Source organism: Microcaecilia unicolor, chromosome 7 (assembly GCF_901765095.1).
Source record: "Microcaecilia unicolor chromosome 7, aMicUni1.1, whole genome shotgun sequence".
In the NCBI taxonomy this organism is placed as follows: domain Eukaryota; kingdom Metazoa; phylum Chordata; class Amphibia; order Gymnophiona; family Siphonopidae; genus Microcaecilia; species Microcaecilia unicolor.
The window spans coordinates 282,016,552-282,037,170 of record NC_044037.1 but is presented as its reverse complement, the minus strand read 5'-3'; the positions used below and the strand labels follow the sequence as shown (position 1 = coordinate 282,037,170).

Below are 20,619 nucleotides of genomic sequence, written 5' to 3'. Positions count from 1 at the left end.
AATAAATTCATAATAAATTAGCCAAACTGACTGGCGCCTCATTGTTCAGACACTTATAAATTAGTGTCAGAATCTTAAGTCGTGAGCGCCATTTAACCAGCAGCCAATGGAGTTTCATCAGAACTGGGGTGATATGGTCAAATCTAGCTGTTCTGGTCACTATCCTTGCTAATGCATTTTGTGCCATCTGAAGAGGATGCAACAGGGTTCCCAAAGCTCCTATAAGCAAAAATAACAGACCTAAAGTTATCCTCTGACAGACAGGCCCCTAATCTACTCAAAAGCTTTATTTTAAAGAAAATTTGTCTGACCAGGTTCCAGACATATCCTGAAAAAGACAAAGAAGAGTTCAGGCATACCCCAAGATATTTCATTTCCCATTGAACATCAACCATTGAACCTTCCAAATCAATTTGTATAGGAAAAGATAAATCAGATCTATCTAACAGAATCATTATTTGAGTCTTAGCCATATTAAGTTTTAGTCTACTGGCCGACATCCAGCTCTTCACTGTTGACAGAAAAAGACACAGGCAATCAAATGCCTCTGTAACAGATTTCTCAATAGGAAAAAAGAACTGGATGTCTTCGGCATAAAGCCGATAAGATACTCCCAAACCTTTTAGAAGCTTATATAAAGATAACATATAGATGTTAAGATGTTAAACAAAACAGTTGAAAGAGCAGAACCCTGGGGCACTTCTGAGTGAATTTCTAGCCAATTAGATGTAGTCTGATTAGTTTGTACTCGAAAAAATCTACTACTCAAAAAAGAGCCAAACCATGACAGAACCCTACCCCCACTCCCAGTTCTTCTAGGTGTCCCAGCAGACATCCATGAGGTAAAATATCAAAAGCTGCTGAGAGTCTACAGCCACCATAATGTAGCTCAAGACCCTATCAAATCCAGCCCTAATACTATCACACACTGTGATAAGCAATGTTTCCGTAGAGAACTTTGGACAAAATCCAAACTGAAAATCATCCAAGATCTGATACTCATCTAAGAAATCTTGAAGTTGAATCAACACTAATTTCACTACTTTATTTGGCAAAGATTGTAGAGATGAGGCTGGTCTATAATTTCCTACCACAGAATTATCTAAATGAACATCTTTTAATAAGGGCTTCACAATCGCCTGTTTAAATTTTTCTGGAACAATGCCTTCTTCAAAAGATTTATTAACCAATTGTGCAAAAAATGGAGAAATCTCTTTTTTAAAGGCGTTTACTATCTTAGGTGAACATGCATCCAAAGCATTCGTGGAATCATTAACCACACTAAATACTTTCACTGGAGATAAATCACACCATCATAATTGTTCTACATCAGTCCTGTCCACTTTAGGAAGAGGACAGGCCAGAAAAGAGACACCGATATCGTCAACTTTTTTTTTTAAAGAAAACATCTGCAAATTGCTGATGTAATTAAACTATCGTATTACATTCAAGACATGTACCTTGGTTCATAAGATCATTTATGGAGATGCCCCATCCTACATGTCAGACCTAATTGGCTTACCAGAGAGAAATAACAAAAATTCATCACGCACCTGCTTAAACCTTCACTATCCCAACTGCAGAGGATTTAAATACAAATCTATACATACATCCAGTTTCTCATACATCTGCACACAACTATGGAATGAATTACCGATCGCCATAAAAACAACACACGACTTGACAACCTTCCGAAAATTACTAAAGACTGACTTATTCATAAAGACGTACAAAAAAGATTCCCCATAACGATCTGACTCCCAAATTATTCCAATTACAACTATTATCGAACCCTCCTATTTGTTCATCTTAATTACATCCTCATGACTGAACTTTATATGTAAGCCGCATTGAGCCTGCCATGAGTGGGAAAGCGCAGGGTACAAATGTAACAAAACTAAAATAGATACTATTGGAGATTCTACATGGAATGTTGCTACTATTGGAGATTCTACATGGAATGTTGCTATTCCACTAGCAACATTCCATGTAGAAGGCTGCGCAGGCTTCTGTTTCTGTGAGTCTGACGTCTGTCAGACTCACAGAAGCAGAAGCCTGCGCGGCCACATTGGTGATCTGCAAGGGCTGACTTCTACATGGAATGTTGCTAGTGGAATAGCATCTCAAATAGTAGCAACAGTGGAGGAGTGGCCTAGAGGTTAGGGTGGTGGTAGACTTTGGTCCTGGGGAACTGAGGAACTGAGTTCGATTCCCACCAGGCACAAGCAGCTCCTTGTGACTCTGGGCAAGTCACTTAACCCTCCATTGCCCCATGTAAGCCGCATTGAGCCTGCCATGAGTGGGAAAGCGCAGGGTACAAATGTAACAAAAATAAAATAGGTACTATTGGAGATTCTACATGGAATGTTGCTACTATTGGAGATTCTACATGGAATGTTTATATTCCACTAGCAACATTCCATGTAGAAGCCTGCGCGGGTGATCTGCAAGGGCCAACTTCTACATGGAATGTTGCTAGTGGAATATAAACATTCCATGTAGAATCTCCAATAGTAGCAACATTCCATGTAGAATCTCAAATAGCAGCAACAGTGGAGGAGTGGCCTAGTGGTTAGGGTGGTGGACTTTGGTCCTGGGGAACTGAGGAACTGAGTTTGATTCCTGGCACAGGCAGCTCCTTGTGACTCTGGGCAAGTCACTTAACCTTCCATTTCCCCATGTAAGCCGCATTGAGCCTGCCATGAGTGGGAAAGCACGGGGTACAAATGTAACAAAATAAATATCTTGTCCTGATATCATTATGTTATGATTATCTATCAATCCACTTCCAATCCTACATGATTTACTCATGCACTCTTATTTGTAACAATTGTAAAATTATTATTCCGTTAATATGATTGCTATGATATTCTTATGCTCCTATCTGTATCTTTATTCTGAAATTCTTATTCTATAATGTGTATATGTCATTGTAACATTTTGTAAGCCTCATTGAGCCTGCAAATAGGTGGGAAAATGTGGGATACAAGTGCAGCAAATAAATAAATAAATCCATAGATTCTCTCTTCTGATCTAACCCCACCAAATAATTCACTGTCTTAAATAACTCCCTAGGAGTCAAATCTTTGCTGTTTTTTTTTTTTTATTTTACTGAAAATTCTTATAAAAACATTAAAAAATTAGAAATTAAATAAAAGTAGAATTTAAAGGATTTACCCAGCATAGTATGAAGTGCTGCAGATCTGGAATAGCTTTGTGCTATAGGAGATCACATAGCCGATGTGGTTTGCTCTATGATGCCTCCTATCTGGTTTTTCCTTATTAAGTTTTGTTGGGCTTTTTTGCTTATACAGCTTTATATTCCTCACCACTGTTGTTCAGTTCTGTTACTCCTTTTGGGTGTTTTTTTTTTTCAAATTTCTTATTGAGGAGTGACAGTTTTCCCCTATTATTTTTGTAGAAACCCAAATAGTAGCTACATTCCATGCGGCCAATCCCAGGGCAAGCAGTGACTTCCCCATGTCTGTCGCAATAGCATACTACAGACTTTTCCTCCAGGAACTTGTCCAAACCTTTTTTAAAACCCAGATAGGCTAACTGCTGTTACCACATCCTCTGGCTCAATTGTTCATTACCTATAATCCTAATAACCCAGGTAAACTGGCCTCCAAATGGACTCTTCCTCCTGGGTGTCGGACTGCATTTCCTTTTGCCACATGCAGTCAGAGTTACAACCTCCAGGCTACATTGGTGTTAATCAGAGCAACTTCTATCATTTAGTTCAGAGCAACATCAATACGGGATATTTGCAAAACAGCCACTTGGGCTTCTACGCACCCACAGCCGAAGTACTACTGTTTGGATCATTCTGCAGTCTAGGACATAGCGCTTGACCAAGCAGTCTTACACAATCTCCTTTGCACATTAAAGGTTAGATTCTATTCATGACACCTAAAAAATTGTCGCTGAAAAATCAGTGCTAATTGGCTCATTATTCAATTAAATTGTGCGCACAATTTAAAGCGCCATTTATAGAATTTGAGAGATAAACCAGCATATTTTCAAAAGTGAAAGACGCCCATATTTCAACCCAAATTGGGAGATGGACGTCTTTCTCCCGTGGGCGCCCAAATCGGTATAATCAAAAGCCGATTTTGGGCGTCTCCAACTGCAATCTGTCGCGGAAACGGACAAAGTTGATGGGGGCGTGTCGGAGGCGTGGTGAAGACGGGACTGGGGCGTGTTTATCGGCCGAGGAGGGATGGGCACGCTCGGCTGATAATGGAAAAAAGAAAGGCGTTTTTAGCGTGAATTTAGGTCACTTTTTCTGGACCCTTTTTTTTTTCACGAACAAGTCCCAAAAAAGTGCCCTAAATGACCAGCTGACCACCGGAGGGAATCGGGGATGACCTCCCCTGACTCCCCCAGTGGTCACTAACCCCCTCCCACCAAAAAAAAGACCTTTTAAAACTTTTTTTCCCAGCCTGTATGCCAGCCTCAAATGTCATACCCAGCTCCATCACAGCAGTATGTAGGTCCCTGGAGCAGTTGTTAGTGGTGCAGTGGACTTCAGCCAGGTGGACCCAGGCCCATCTCCCCCTACCTTTTACACTTGTGCTGGTAAATGGGAGCGCTACAAACCACCCCCAAAACCCACTGTACCCACATCTAGGTGCCCCCCTTCAGCCAAAAGTGCTATGGTAATGGTGTAGAGTTGTGGGCAGTGGGTTTGGGGGGGATTTGGGGGGCTCAGCACCCAAGGGAAGGGAGCTATGGACTTGGGAGGTATTTTAATGTTTTTTTTTGTTACAAGTGCCCCCTAGGGTGCCCGGTTGGTGTCCTGTCATGTGAGGGGGACCAGTGCACTACGAATCCTGGCCCCTCCCATGACCAAATGCCTTGGATTTGTTTGTTTTTGAGCTTGGCGCCTTCGGTTTCCATTATCGCTGAAAAACAATATCACCCAGCTCAAATCTGCACAAATCTGATGCATTTGCCCAGCACAAACTGTATTATTGAAAAAAAAAGATGGACGCCCATCTTTTTCGAAAATACGGTCTGTCCTGCCCCTTCATGTACCTGTCCATGGAGATGGGCATTCGTGTTCGATTATGCCCCTCAATGTATACAGCACTTCAAATCTAAGCTTAAAACCCACCTTTTCGATGCTGCTTTCAACTCCTAACCCCTACTCACCTTTTCAAAACCCTCACCTTTTCATCCTCCCTTCAACCGTCTCTTATCCCTGATATGTCCTGTCTGTCCTAACCCTTATCCCTCACTTGTCCTGTCTGTTTGTCCTAATTAGATTGTAAGCTCTATCGAGCAGGGACTGTCTCTCCATGTTCTAATGTAAAGTGCTGCGTACATCCGGTAGCGCTATAGAAATGATAAGTAGTAGTAGCACTATAGAAGTGATAAGCAGTTGCCTTTTTGGACTTCAAATATAGTTGTCCTGTTATAATATCAGACCCATCACACAGGCCACCACATACTGCAAGGCTACAATACCAATTCCTGTAAGTCTATCCAGCTCATTTTTGAAAGAGATCGCCGGCAATCTTCCGACACAAATCGGGAGATCACCGACGATCTGTCAAAAGCGGCGAAATCAGTATAATCGAAAGCTGCTTTTTTGACACCATCGCTACTTTCCTGTCGCCGAGCCAGCGAAAGTTCAAGGGGGCGTGTCGGTGGCATAGCGAAAGCGGGACATGGGCGGGCATGGGCGTGGCTACCAGATGGCCAGCTTCAGCGCATAATGGAAAAATCAAAAGCGGCATTAATCAGTATTTCGCCGGTTTTACTTGGTCCTTTTATTTTCACGACCAAGCCTCAAAATGGTGCCCCAACTGACCAGATGACCACCGAAGGGAATGGGGGATGACCTCCCCGTACTCCCCCAGTGGTCACCGACCCCCTCCCACACTAAAAAAAAATAAAAATAAAAACCTTTTGTGCCAGCCTGTATGCCAGCCTCAAATGTCATACCCAGCTCCCTGACAGCAGTGTGGAGGTCCCTGGAGCAGTTTTTGTTGGTTGCAGTGGACTTTAGGTAGGTGGACCCAGACCCATCCCCCCCTACCTGTTACACTTGTGGTGGTAAGTGTTGAGCCCTCCAAACCCCCCCAAAACCCACTCTACCCACATTTAGGTGCCCCTCTTCACCCATAAGGGCTATGGTAATGGTGTAGAGTTGTGGGCAGTGGGTTTTGGGGGGATTTGGGGGGGCTCAGCACACAAGGGAAGGGTGCTATGCACCTGGAAGCTAATTTTTTTTTTTGGGGGGGGGTTAATTTTTTAAGTGCCCCCTAGGGTGCCCGGTGTTAAGTCCCTCACCTGGTGCCAGGCCTGCGCGGACGATTCACCGACGGCTGGCGAAGATAGCCGGCCATCTTGGTGTTGGTTAGCTTCAGGAAGGAAGGAGGGTCTGTTTCTGTTTCCTATTTCTGGCAACCGTCATCTGGGTTGGATCAATGGCCGCAGCCATCTTGGATAGATCAGGTCCTGGGAAGCCATCTTGGAGTAACGAGGTCAGGAAGGAAGCCCATATTTGGATGTAGGCACCTCTGCTGATGGGGGCAGCCATCTTGAATCAGCTGTACATGCTTGAGCCTAATTCCTCCACTACTTAAGGCCCTGCCTTCAGTCCTTCGTTGCTTCGGCCTCAATTGTCTCAGCGGTCCACGCTGGAGTTCTGTTCACCGGCTTTCCTCAGTTCCTGTATTCCTACCAGACCTCGGCTTGTTTTCCTGACCACGATTGTTTGCTGCCTGCCTAGACCTTGGACTGGTTTGACTATTCTTTGCCCTACGGATTACTTGTCTATTGGGCTGTGTCTGCTTGCCCGTCAGCCTGGTCAGCGGCTGTGCAACCCCGCCGGTTCCAGAAGTCCTGGTGGCCACCTGCAGCTGGGAGCTCAACTCTTAGTGAACGGTGGTCGCTTCCCAGGTGAAGCTAGAGGTTGTCTGGCTGCCTGACCGAGTGCGGCGTCACTCCATCTCTGCCGTGCTCAGTTGGGGCACAGGGGCTCACTACTACCGGGTCGGTTGGTGTCCTGGCATGTCAGGGGGGCCCGTGCACTACAAATGCTGGCTCCTCCCATGGCCAAATGCCTTGCATTTCACCGGATTTGAGATGGCTGGGTACGGTTTCCATTATGGCTGAAAATCAGAGCCGCCCATCTCATCTAAAACCGGCGATCCTATTCTAAACCCGGCAAACGATTTGGCCGGCGCCAAGCATATTTTGAAATACGTTTGGCTCCGCCCACTTACGGCGCCGGCCCCCAAGATGGCCGGCCATCAATTTCGCTGGCGCCGTTCAATTATGCCCCTCCACATTTCAGCAGACCAGGTTTATGAAGGTAGTTTCTTTTTATAACTTAGCACCTAAAACTAAATGTCTCATTATAAAATTACCTTCAAATTGTATGTACACAAGCCCTGATTTGCCAGCACTGGTCGATAGATGAAAATGATTGTTTATCTCTCGTATCACCTCATCACAATTTTACCCTCTGTGCATGAACAGTGGCCTTAACCTTGTTGACTATAATTATAATTCTTTGTGTACTGGATTCTATGAACCAAAGCTCTTACAAATCAAATATTCCATATAAACACAGGTGTCTCATGGCACACGTCATCATAACATCGTATATTTCTTTCTACACTGGGAAACGTCAAGGAAGCATATCAGATACCCTCAACCTCTTCAACAGTCCCTTTCACAAGACTAATTCAGGCACTGTTGTATACAAACCATGCTGACAAAAAGCACAGAAATAAAAAAATGTCAGCAGATAAGACCATATGACCTATATACTCTGCCCATCCAAACCAGCTTCTAAGCCCTACAACCAATGTTCTCTCTAAATTTGCTGGCCCACGTGTGCATTAAAAACATTTGGGGCCAGATTCTATCTTTGGTGCTGAAAAATCAGCACCGATGGAAAACATGCCTATGCGTATTCTATAGTTAGGTGCGGTTTATTATAGAACTAGTTAAAAAGCCCCGTTTCTGATGCAAATGAAACAGGGGCTAGCAAAGGTTTTCTTCTGTGTGCATGTGGGAGTGTGTGTGTCCCTGCCCTCTGCCCTCTCTCCCTTCCCCTGTGCTGTCTGTCCCCTCCCCCCTCAGAGTTGAGTCCTTCAGTGTTAAGTTTCCTGCTGTGCTGTGTTTGTGTTACAGAGATAGTGAGGGCTTCTGCCCTCTCTCCCCTCCCCCCTCTGAGTCCTTCACTGTTACAGAGAGAGCGATTTGATTTCGTGCTTTGCTGTGTTTTCCTTCACTGTTTGTGTTACAGAGAGAGCGGATATCTCTGTCCCTGCCCTCTCTCCCCTCCCCCCTCTGAGTCCTTCACTGTTACAGAGAGAGCGATTTGATTTTGTGCTTTGCTGTGTTTTCCTTCACTGTTTGTGTCACAGAGAGAGCGAGGGCGGGGCAGACACTTATGGGGAAACTGGATATCTCTCCCCCTTCACACTTCCGGCTGGAGGCTTCATAGAACGTTGGTGGTGCCTTTTATATAGAGAGATATATGCAGCGCCGTCCATGCAACTAAAATTTAGGTGCAGCCGTTTACACTAATGAAAAGCTGGTGTACGGAACGGGTTATTCTGTAATACTGTGTGTAAATGTTTGGAACACCTACGACCTGCCCATGCTCGTCCCAGGGCCATGCCCACTTTTCAGATCTGTGCAGTAGAATTTACGCAGACTACTTTATAGATGATTCAAAATTTTAATTATTTTGGCACCCAAGGTTCAGTTTTCCTTTGGTTTAATGTTTTTTTTTTCCTGAAAGATGGAGTCCTTTAAGCGGGGTTCCCCATGGTCCCCTACTTTCTCCCTCTCTTTTCAATTTATTAATGCAGTCTCTGGGTGTCATTCTTGATCAGGCTAAGATAAAACACTTTATATATGCAGATGACATCACAGTGATTCCACCTGTTTCTCAACTGTGGTCTGATACTTTATCCCATATTAGAACCAGTGTTAATATGATAGATAACTGGATTGCATTTCATAGGCTTAAACTGAATAAGAGCAAAACCACATTTTTATGGTTGGGCTTAAAAACAGATCCAAGACATGCTGAGTTTATATCTTTAGATGGCAACCAATTTCCTTTGCATCTTCATTCTAAAATTTTGGGGGTGGAGATGGATCATTTATTGTCTATAAACTGTCATTCAGTTTACCATCAAACACTCTTTTATAATGCTGAGAAAGCTGAGGATTTTTAGAAAATATTTCAAATCAGAGGTTTTCAGAATCTTGGTCCAGTCTTTAATTCTTCCTAGACTGAATTATTATACCCTTGACACTTGTTATTTGTAATAAATCACTTATTCACCGTTTACAACTGGTACAAAATTCTGATCTTATACCGATCTTTGGATTATCTCGATTTGTGTGACTTCAGTCTTATTAATCTAAACTTCATTGGTTACTAGCTGCTGAGAGAATTCAATTTAAATTAGGTATCACACCTTTAAAATTCTTATTGTGGAAATACTTGATTATATACTGAATTTAGTATCCCTGTTACAAGGGTCTTCTTCCAGATACAATGCTCGTAATGTCTTTCAGCTAAGATTTCCAATGTTTAAGAATTTAAAATATAGGCGGTCGCTGGCTCAGCTTTTTAGCGAGGCTAAAGTGGGTGGGGCTGGAGCAGGGCTAGGGTGAGGCCTGAGTCTATAATTGTCTGACATAATGCAGAAAGAAGGGTCAACAAAGTAATTCTGCTGCACGATTAATATTTCGCCAAAGTCGCTATGCCCATATCAGCTCTCTTCTGAAGTCACTTCACTGGCTCCCTATCCGTTTCCGCATACAGTTCAAACTCCTCTTATTGACCTATAAGTGCATTCACTCTGCTGCCCCTCACTACCTCTCCACCCTCATCTCTCCCTACACTCCTTCCCAGGAACTCCGTTCACTAGGCAAATCTCTCCTAATTGCACCCTTCTCCTCCATCGCTAACTCCAGACTCCGTTCCTTTTGTCTCGCCGCACCTTATGCCTGGAATAGACTTCCTGAGCCATTATGTCAAGCTCCATCCCTGGCCGCCTTCAAAATCCGGGCTAAAGGCCTACCTGTTTGATGCTGCTTTTAATTCCTAACTTGTCACCTGCTCGTAACCTTTATCTTGTCTTCCTCTCTTCAATAGTCCCTTTTCCCTATGTGTCCTATCTGTCTGTCCTACCCTTATCCCTTATTTGTCCTGTGTGTCTGCCCTGATTTAGATTGTAAGCTCTTTTGAGCAGGGACTGTCTTGTCTTCATGTTCAATTGTGAAGCGCTGCTTACGACTGGTAGCGCTGTAGAAATGATTTGTAGTAGTAGTAGTAGTAGTTGCAAGTAACACCTGTTTTAAAATTTAGATATTAGATATGTATCAAGTGGCAAAGAATAAAGTGGCAAGAAAATTAAACAGTGCAAAATTTAATTAAAGTAGATTTAAAAATGTGTTCATAGAGGATGCTTTGGCCTCCATTTGAGGCCTGCAGGCAGTCTGCTTCCCTACTCTCGTACAAATCTATTTTTAGTTTGTCATAACATCATCTTATCTGATGTTATGACAACCTAAAAATATATTAAAGTTCTGATGTCACCTCAGTAAGGCCCAACACACAATCCCTCCACTGCAAAACGCTATACACATATTTTGTGCAAAAATACACTCAGAACCTTACCATAAAATAACAGCACTAACTCCAAGGACTGAAACAGCAACAACCTTATACATGAAAATATTACACCAGACCCTAAAACACCAATGCATTACCTAGTGGTGAGCCTGACATCGTTGCTGGGCAAAATGGTAGAGACTATTATAAAGCACAAAATTACAGAGAATATTCAAAAGAATGGATTAATGAGACAAAGCCAACATGGATTTAGTGAAGGGAAATCTTGCCTCACCAATTTCTTTGAAGGGGTGAACAAACATGTGTACTTAAATATTGCCATACTGGGAAGACCAAAGGTTCATCAAGCCCAGCATCCTGTTTCCGACAGTGGCCACTCCAGGTCACAAATACCTGGCAAGATCCCAAAGGCGAGCCGATTGATATTGTGTATCTGGATTTTCAAAAGGCATTTGACAAAGTACCTCATGAAAGACTCCAGAAGAAATTGGAGAGTCACGGGAAAAGGTAGCTTCTTATTGTGGATTAAAAACTGGTTAAAGGATAGAAAACAGAGAGTAGGGTTAAATGGTCAGTATTCTCAATAGAGAAGGGTAGATAGTGGGTTCCTCGGGGGTCTGTGCTGGGACGGCTGATTTTTAACGTATTTATAAATGATCTAGAGATGGGAGTAAGTAGTGAGGTAATTAAATTTGCTGACGACACAAAGTTATTCAAAGTGGTTAAATTACAAAAGGACCTTATGAGACTGGAAGACTGGGCGTCTAAATGGCAGATGACGTTTAATGTGAGCAAGTGCAAAGTGATGCATGTGGGAAAGAGGAACCCAAACCATAGCTATATAATGCAAGGTTCCACGTTAGGAATCACTGACCAAGAAAGGGATCTCGGCGTCGTTGTTGATGATATGTTAAAATCCTCTGCGAAATGTGCTGCGGCAGCTAAGAAAGCAAATAGAATGTTAGGTATTATTAGGCAAGGAATGGAAAAACAAAAGTGAGGACGTTACAATGCCTTTGTATCGATCCATAGTGCGACTGCACCTCGAATATTGTGTTCAATTCTGGTCACTGCATCTCAAAAAAGATATAGTGGAATTAGAAAAAGTACAGAGAAGGGCGATGAAAATGATAAAGGGGATGGGATGACTTCCCTATGAGGAAAGGCTGAAGCAACTAGGGCTCTTCAGCTTGGAGAAGAGATGCCCAAGGGGAGATATGATAGAGGTCTACAAAATAATGAGTGGAATGGAACGGGTAGACATGAATCATTTGTTTACTCTTTCCAAAAATACTAGGACTAGGGGACATGCGATGAAGCTACAAAGTAGTAAATTTAATACAAATCTGAGACATTTTTTCTTCACTCAACATGAAATTAAACTCTGAAATTCACTGCCAGAGAATGTGGTAAAGGCGGTTAGCTTAGCGGGGTTTAAAAAGGGTCTGGACGGATTCCTAAAGGAAAAGTCCATAGACCATTATTAAAATGGACTTGGGGAAAATCCACTGCTTATTTCTGGGATAAGCAGCATAAAATGTATTGAGTTTTCTGGGGATCTTGCCAGGTGTTTGTGACCTGGATTGGCCTCTATTGGAAACAGGATGTTGGGTTTGACGGACCTTTGGTCTGTCCCAGTGTGGCAATACTAATGTACTAACCTTTGGGAGACAGTGGGTGTAGCCACATATGAGCCTAGGCCCACCTACTTTGGGCTCAGGCCCACCAGAATGGTGCCTCCCTTGTTAAGGCTGGCAGGGATCCCCAAGCCCTGCCAACTGAAAAGGTCCTGACCAGGCAGCCCAGAACATACTTGTAATTGGTAAGAACAGTGGCTCTGTCTATGGGCCACTGCTGCTCTGGCTCACTCCCCCCCCCCCCCATGCATGCTTAGCTTTTTATGTACAGGAGGGAGGAGGGCTGACTTGGCGGCAGACCACAGAGAATGCCACTGGCTGCAGTGAGTACAGAAGCATTCTGGCCGCTGGAGCAAGACCTTTACAGCTGGCAGGCTTAGGGATTCCTGCCAGTTAGGTATTTATTGAATTTGGGGTCATGGGGGTGGGGGGGGAAGGGAAATAGGGTGTGCCCATCCAATTTAGGCTTAGTTCACCGAAACTGGCATGTCTGGCTATGCCACTTTTGGGTACTCTGGTGACTTACAGACACCAGTACAGCCAGAGTAGAAATCCAGGCATGCATTGAGGGAGATGAGGCTGTAACATTGATTTTTGCTATCTTTTGATGCACTATTTCTCAAACCTTTTAGGTTGCAACCTCCCCCTATGGTTGACCCTTCAATAGTTTAGTATTCTACCATTCCCCCAAAATGGTAAAATTAACTTTTTAAACTTCTCTCTGAAAATTAGCCTCAAATATAAATGGCAAAATACTTTGCAAATACACAGACCGGTTGGAAATTGAACCTGAACCTGAAAACCAGAAATCCCATACATAACAGAAAAAAAAATAAATTCTGACTTTATTAACTATTTTTTAAACACTAACAAATGTTCCATTATATGCCAGTAATCTACTTAAGAAATCAAAAGAAAACAGCCAAAAATGTGGTTGAAACAAATCACGGCACTTTTGTTTCCGCTAAATATATAAGAAATGTGTCTGCTTATTCAGTAACTGCAGGAAATCATTTTCAATGGATTGGTAGGGCAGTACCGAACTCAATGAGCATTACCTCAACACAATGACCTCCTCCTAACACCATCCAAAGCTCATTCCCTTAACATTGGAACTTGCATACCTCTCCAGCCGTGCAAACCAAAAATCAGAATCCCAAGACAAAAACTGTGTGACATAACGAGAGGACATGAAATGAGATTGAAGGGGGGCAGACTCAAGAAAAATGTCAGGAAGTATTTTTTCACAGAGAGAGTAGTGGATGCTTGGAATGCCATCCCGCGGGAGGTGGTGGAAATGAAAACGGTAACGAAATTCAAACATGCGTGGGATAAACATAAAGGAATCCTGCTCAGAAGGAATGGATCCTAAGGAGCTTAGCCGAGATTGGGTGGCAGAGACGGTGGAAGGAGGCGGGGCTGGTGGTTGGGAGGCGGGGATAGTGCTGGGCAGACTTATACGGTCTGTGCCCTGAAGAGGACAGGTACAAATCAAGGTAGGGTATACACAAAAAGTAGCACATATGAGTTTATCTTGTTGGGCAGATTGGATGGACCGTGCAGGTCTTTTTCTGCCGTCGTCTACTATGTTACTATTACATAAACCGGCCACAGCTTTATTGACACAAATGTTAATACTATTAGCAAAATTCCTACATCCCAATATTGGCCTGCTCAACTAACATACCAATAACAGACTTAGGGCCCTGTTTACTAAGCTGCATTATAGGCTCGTTAGCATTTTTTACGCGTGTTAACTATGTACGTGCGTTAACCGTGTACGCACCTACAATATCCCTGTGAAGGGGCATAATCGAACTGGGCGCCCATCTTTAAGGGCGCCCATCTCTAAGGACGGCCTGGCGAAGGGGTGGGGCATCCTGTATTATCAAAACAAGATGGGCCTGGGTCCGGCTGCCTGAACTGCACTGCAGTACCCACTAAAAACTGCTCCAGGGACCTGCATACTGCTGTCATGGAGCTGGTTATGACATTTGAGGTTGGCATAGAGGCTGTAAATAATGTTAAAAAAATTTTTTTGGGGGGTGGGAGGGGGTCGTTGACCACTGGGGGAGTAAGGGGAGGTGATCCCCGATTCCCTCCAGTGGTTATCTGGTCAGTTTGGGCACCTTTTTGAGGCTTGGTCGTGAACAAAAGGGACCAAGTAAAGTCGGCCAAATGCTCGTCAGGGACGCCCTTCTTTTTTTCCATTATCGGCCGAGGATGGCCATCTCTTAACCACGCCCACGTCCCGCCTTCGGTACACTGCCAACACGCCCCTGTCAACTTTGGCCGTCCCCGCAACGGAAAGCAGTTGAGGGCAGCCAAAATCGGCTTTCGATTATGCGGATTTGGCCGGCCCTGAGAGAAGGACGCCCATCTCCCGATTTGTGTCGGAAGATGGGTGCCCTTCTCTTTCGAAAATGGGCTGGCTAGGTACCTACATAGTTAGCATACTCGCTAATTGTAGGCACGTTAAAAATGCTAACGCGACTTAGTAAACTGGGCCCTTAATACATTTTAACATTTTTAATCACATAACCCACCCACAAAATCATCCAGCTAGTCGGTGACGAACTAACCAAGATGATGATGGAGACAAATTCTTGTAATGTGGAATACGGTAACGCCAAAATCCAGGCATTGACCCCCACCCTTATGCACAGGACGGTGATAAACATAGGCCCAATTGCTCCCCCACACAGAATACAATACTTGCAATATTCCCCTCATTCAGCCCAAATTATATAGGGGTGACTTCTGAAAATATCCCAAGCTGTGACATCCCCAACCGCATAGTCCTCCCATTCCCAGACAAGAAGGTGCATATTTCAATAACACACATTCCTGGGGCCTGGGTGAGGGGCAGAGACTAGAACTATGACCTCTTAACCCTGAAAAGGCACTTGTATTTGATGAACCTAAGGAATTAAGGGGCACATTTACTAAAGGGTGTTAATACGCGGTTAGCACACACAAGCAGGTTACTGGGGAAATGCATTAAAGCACTGTACGGTATTTTGCCTGTTTCATGACTAACTTATAAGTTACTGATTTTTTATAAAACATTTTTCAGAGGGGGCAAGTCATGGGCAGAGATTGGGTATTCCCGTGTTATCCAGCTGGTGTGTTAGGGTCAGTGTGCACCTGCTAAATAGGAGGTGATAAGTGCTCTTATGTTAATTTTTTGCAGGTACCACATGCTAATGGGAACATTAGCACACAACCTGCAAATAAAAAAAACAAGACCCTTAAAAAAGTGCCATGTGAAATCCGGTCTTAAGTCCTGAATTAAAACGTGGTAAACCCAGATTTTACTGCACTTTAGTAAAAGGCCACCTAAGACCTCTGTAGGACTCCACTTGAAAAAGGACGATCAGCATTCAGAAACCAAAAAATACTACTGAAAGAAGAAACAGGACAAACCACTCCCACCTGCTAGAGAAGAAAAAAATCTAAGCCTGTGTAGAAGTCTATCCTAAAGGTTCAAGTGACCGAAGGCTTTCTTGCATAATCCTTGAAATTGAAAACCCGATGGCTTTCGCCTCCTCTCTCTGCAGTCCTGCTCTGCACCCAGATGATGACAAGCCTTACCTCACATTGTCGTGCTTTTGGATGTAAATCTTATGAAACATCATATCCTCCTGCTTGGCATTAATGTCAGCTTTCATCTCCATGGCAACGTGGCGAGGCAGTACCGAGAGTAGAAGACGCTCCTGTGGAGTCGAACAGATGAACCAATTAAAACACCTGCTGCCTAGTTAACAGACTTTGCATTACGCCCTGGAGAAACAGAGCTGTATTTCGGATTTCAGTAATAAAAAAAATTAGTGGGATCATGCTTCATAAAGCATGCATCATGTCTGGTTTCTCTGTTTTCAGAAGCCATTGACCCAGACTGTCATATTCTTCTGAAGTCCATAATAACTCCTTGCAGTAATTCTCTCGATACACGAATGGGCTAATTTTTCCAAAGTGATGTCTATTTGATGGAGAGGCATACACATAAAAATAAAAGGATTTGTTCTAGCAATATAACTCAGTCGTTACTGACACGCATAATTTGCTAGAATATTAGAAATGTGCCTGGTGCTGGACAATCCGAACAGATGCTGGTCTTTTCTATTATTAAAAGGTATGTACAGTTGACTACATTAAGGCAGAAAGGAATAACAGGACGAATCTCAAGTTATATAAAAAGTCATTTGCAGGACTGTGGGCAGGGACTAGAATTCTGAATCCTTATACTTGTACAACAAGAATGTACATTTATGTTGGGAAAAGGACATTTTGCATTCTTAACCCTGGCATTTTCGAAAGGGACGTCCTTGCAAAACGTCCCGATCCAGGGTCGGGGAAACCCAGATTTTTGAAACAAGATGGACGTCCAACTTTCATTTTGAAAATACCGTCAGGGACATCCAAAAACGTAAATTTGGTCGTCCCTAGACTTGGTTGTTTCTGATTTTCGACGATAATCGAAACCAAGGACGTCCGTCTCAGAAACGACCAAATGAAAGCCATTTGGTCATGGGAGGAGCCAGCATTTGTAGTGCACTGGTCCCCCTCACATGCCAGGACACCAACCGGGCAACCTAGGGGGCATTGCAGTGGACTTCATAAATTGCTCCCAGGTACATAGCTCCCTTACCTTGTGTGCTGAGCCCCCCCACCCCCCCAAACCCATTACCCCCAACTGTACACCACTACCATAGCCCTTACAGGTGAAGGGGGCACCTAGATGTGGGTACAGTGGGTTTCTGGTGGGTTTTGGAGGGCTCGCTGTTTCCTCCACAAACGTAACAGGGAGGGGGGTATGGGCCTGGGTCCGCCTGTCTGAAGTGCACTGCACCCACTAAAACTGCTCCAGGGACCTGCATACTGCTGTCATGGACCTGAGTATGACATCTGAGGCTGGCATAGAGGCTGGCAATCAATATTGTTAAAGATATTTTTTGAGGGTGGGAGGGGGTTAGTGACCACTGGGAGAGTAAGGGGAGGTCATCCCCGATTCTCTCCAGTGGTCATCTGGTCATTTCGGGTACCTTTTTGTGCTTTGGTCGTAAGAAAAACACGACCAGGTAAAGTCGTCCAAGTGTTCGTCAGCGACGTCCTTCTTTTTTTCCATTATGGGTCAAGGATGTCCAAGTGTTAGGCACGCCCAAGTCCCGCCTTCGCTAGGCCTCCGACACGCCCCAGTGAACTTTGGCCGTCCCTGTGACGGAGTGCAGTTGGGGACGTCCAAAATCGGATTTCGATTATACCGATTTGGACGTTTATGTGAGAAGGACGTCCATCTTCTGATTTGTGTCGAAAGATGGGCGTCCTTCTCTTTCGAAAATGAGCCCAATAGTAACATAGTAGATGACGGCAGATAGCGCCCTGTACGGTCCATTCAGTCTGGTCAACAAGATAAACTGATATCATTAAGTATGATGTGATATTACATATGCATACTTGATTTTGATTTGCTCTTACCAAATAGCAAAAGAGAGAGTCCAAAAGTACACAAAGAAGAAGAAACAAAAAAAAAGCAAAAATGAGCCCTCAAGACTGGAACAGTGAAGAATCCTTTACTGTGTGTGGACACGCTTCATTTATGTTGCTGCCCACTTTTGCGTGTTACTCGATTGACCTTTTGTTTTGGATTTAATTTGACTTTGCTGAAAGTACTAATTTGACCCCTGAGGCAGGTTCAGTTGGCTTCAAGACATTGCCAGTGTCCGGTTTATTGCATTAAAGGATTCTTCATTGATCCAGCCTCGAGGGCTCATTTGCGTTTGATTTGCCCTTACCTTTTTCAGGAGTCAAAAAACAACAAGGCAGTGGGTCCGCCAAATCCAATATGGAATATAAAACAGTGAGGCAGACCTTGTAAAAAACACACAGTCTTTATTAGTAGATTAAAAGCTCCCAGATACTTAACAGAAAATGCCCAACATGGCCATGTTTCGCCAGTATAAAAATGGCTGCGTCCGGGGCAGTGGGACACCAGCTGATTTAAAACTCCAAAAATAGAATGCTGTGATTGTAGTGAAAGAAAATTTTTTCTTTCACTACAATCACGGCGTTCTTTTGAGAGACTGTTCCCAGAATCTAGCTTTCTATGTTTTAACAGCCAGACCAGGCTGGCTATTTTTGGAGTTTTAAATCAGCTGGTGACCCACTGCCCCTGACGCAGCCATTTTTATACTGGCGAAACATGGTCATGTTGAGCATTTTATGTTAAATATCTGGGAGCTTTTCATCTACTACTAGGAGCAGCCTAGTGGTTAGTGCAGTGGACTTTGATCCTGGGGAACTGAGTTCAATTCCCATTGCAGTTCCTTGTGACTCTGGGCAAGTCACTTAACCCTCCATTGCCCCTGGTACAAAATAAGTACCTGAATATATGTAAACCGCTTTGAATGTAGTTGCAAAAACCTCAGAAAGGCAGTATATCAGTCCCAGTTCCCTTTCCCTATTTGAGATTCTACATGGAATGTTGCTGTTGCTACTATTTGAGATTCTGGAATGTTGCTACTATTGAGATTCTGTTGCTACTGTTTGAGGTTCTACATGGAATGTTAATGTTGCTATTCCACTAGCAACATTCCATGTAGAAGCCTGCCCTTGCAGATCAGCAACACGGCCGCGCAGGCTTCTGTTTCTGTGAGTCCGACGTCCTGCACGTATCGGACTCACAGAAACAGAAGCCTGCGCGGCCGCATTGCTGATCTGCAAGGGCAGGCTTCTACATGCAATGCTGCTAGTGGAGGAGTAGCCTAGTGGTTAGTGCAGTGGACTTTGATCCTGGGGAACTGAGTTCAATTCTCACTGTAGCTCCTCTGACTCTGGGCAAGTCACTTAACCCTCCATTGTCCCAGGTCCAAATAAGTACCTGTATATAATATGTAAACCGCTTTGAATGTAGTTGAAAAAAACACAGAAAGGCAGCTTTACCTATTATCCTGAATGTGTTCTCTTTATACCTGTTTGCTCAATTTTATTTTGTCATTCATGTTCTCTATGTAATACCACTTGTATCTCTCACTCCGGAAATGGCGATTGCCATGACGTAACAATGTAAGCCACATTGAGCCTGCAAATAGGTGGGGAAATGTGGGATACAAATGCAACAAATACATAAATAAATAAATACATTAAGTCTCATTCCCTTTCCCCTTACTAATTTTTCACAAGGTCTGTCTCATTGTTTTAACTTACCATTTTCAGGGCACAGACCGAAGAAGTCTGCCCGCCCACTGGCCTTGTTTTCCAACCACTGAAGCTGTCATCGAAGCCCCACTCCAGCCCATCCAAATCTGTCCAGCCACGATCAGGGCAGAGACCGTAGAAGTCTGCCCGGCACTGGATTTGCTTCCAGTTACTGGAGTTTACTATCTAAGCACTGTTAAGTTTGTTTGATAGATTCCTAAAGGACAAGTCCATAGACCGCTATTAAATGGACTTGGAAAAATTCCGCATTTTTAGGTATAACTTGTCTGGAATGTTTTTACGTTTGGGGAGCGTGCCAGGTGCCCTTGACCTGGATTGGCCACTGTCGGTGACAGGATGCTGGGCTAGATGGACCTTTGGTCTTTCCCAGTATGGCACTACTTATGTACTTATGTACTTATGTACTCTTTCCATACAGGATTCCTTTGTGTTTTCAATTCCGTTATCGTTTTCATCTCCACTACCGCCCGCAGGAGGCTATGCCAGGTATCTACCACCCTCTCCGTGAAAAAGTACTTCTTTAAGTTATTCCTGAGCTGGCCCCCCTGCAACCTCAATTCATGTCCTCTAGTTCTACCGCCTTCCCGTCTCCGGAAGGCAGTAGAACTTCTGGAGTCAATATTTAGAGCCACGGCCGCTGCATAAGCTTAAGTGGATAACTTATCTGTTTATTTTTATAATTGATATTCAGCAGCCATATCCGTTTAGGTAGGACCACTGAATATGCAGTCGTAAACTCAAAAAGGGTTGCTATTTGTGTGGCTAGCTTTATCTGAATAGCAGCTGAATATCACATTTAGGCCCAGCAGGCGCTGACCCCGTAAGAGCTTCTGGATACAGACCTGCAGCAAACAGCTTCTGTCCATTACATTTCTCTCCCTTTATTATTAAGTATTACCTTTCAGAGTTAAAGAAAATGTCTTTCCTGCAGCTGAGCAAAGGCAGCATATTCTGGCAAGGAACCAACATGACAGTCAGTCAATCTAGCTTTCTCTATCTCAGTGTTTCCCAACAAGTGTACCATGGAGAACTCAGCACTCTCCAGACCAACACTTCAGACTCTGCTGTCAGTCCCTTGCATTAATAAGCGGGCTAATTGTAGCTCTTCAATGTATCTCCTTTCTGAGCACATCTTAAATCACA

General features: G+C 43.8%; 1 protein-coding gene across 1 annotated transcript in view; it reads right to left on the bottom strand.

Annotated features, from left to right (window-relative positions):
* The window catches only part of LOC115474650 (adenylate cyclase type 5-like), a 542,557-nt gene that overhangs the window by 332,546 nt on the left and 189,392 nt on the right, over positions 1-20,619 (bottom strand). The window contains exon 3 of the mRNA XM_030210240.1: positions 15,853-15,974. Within this exon, the coding sequence (XP_030066100.1) occupies positions 15,853-15,974 (122 nt within the window). The remainder of the gene's footprint in view (positions 1-15,852; positions 15,975-20,619) is intronic.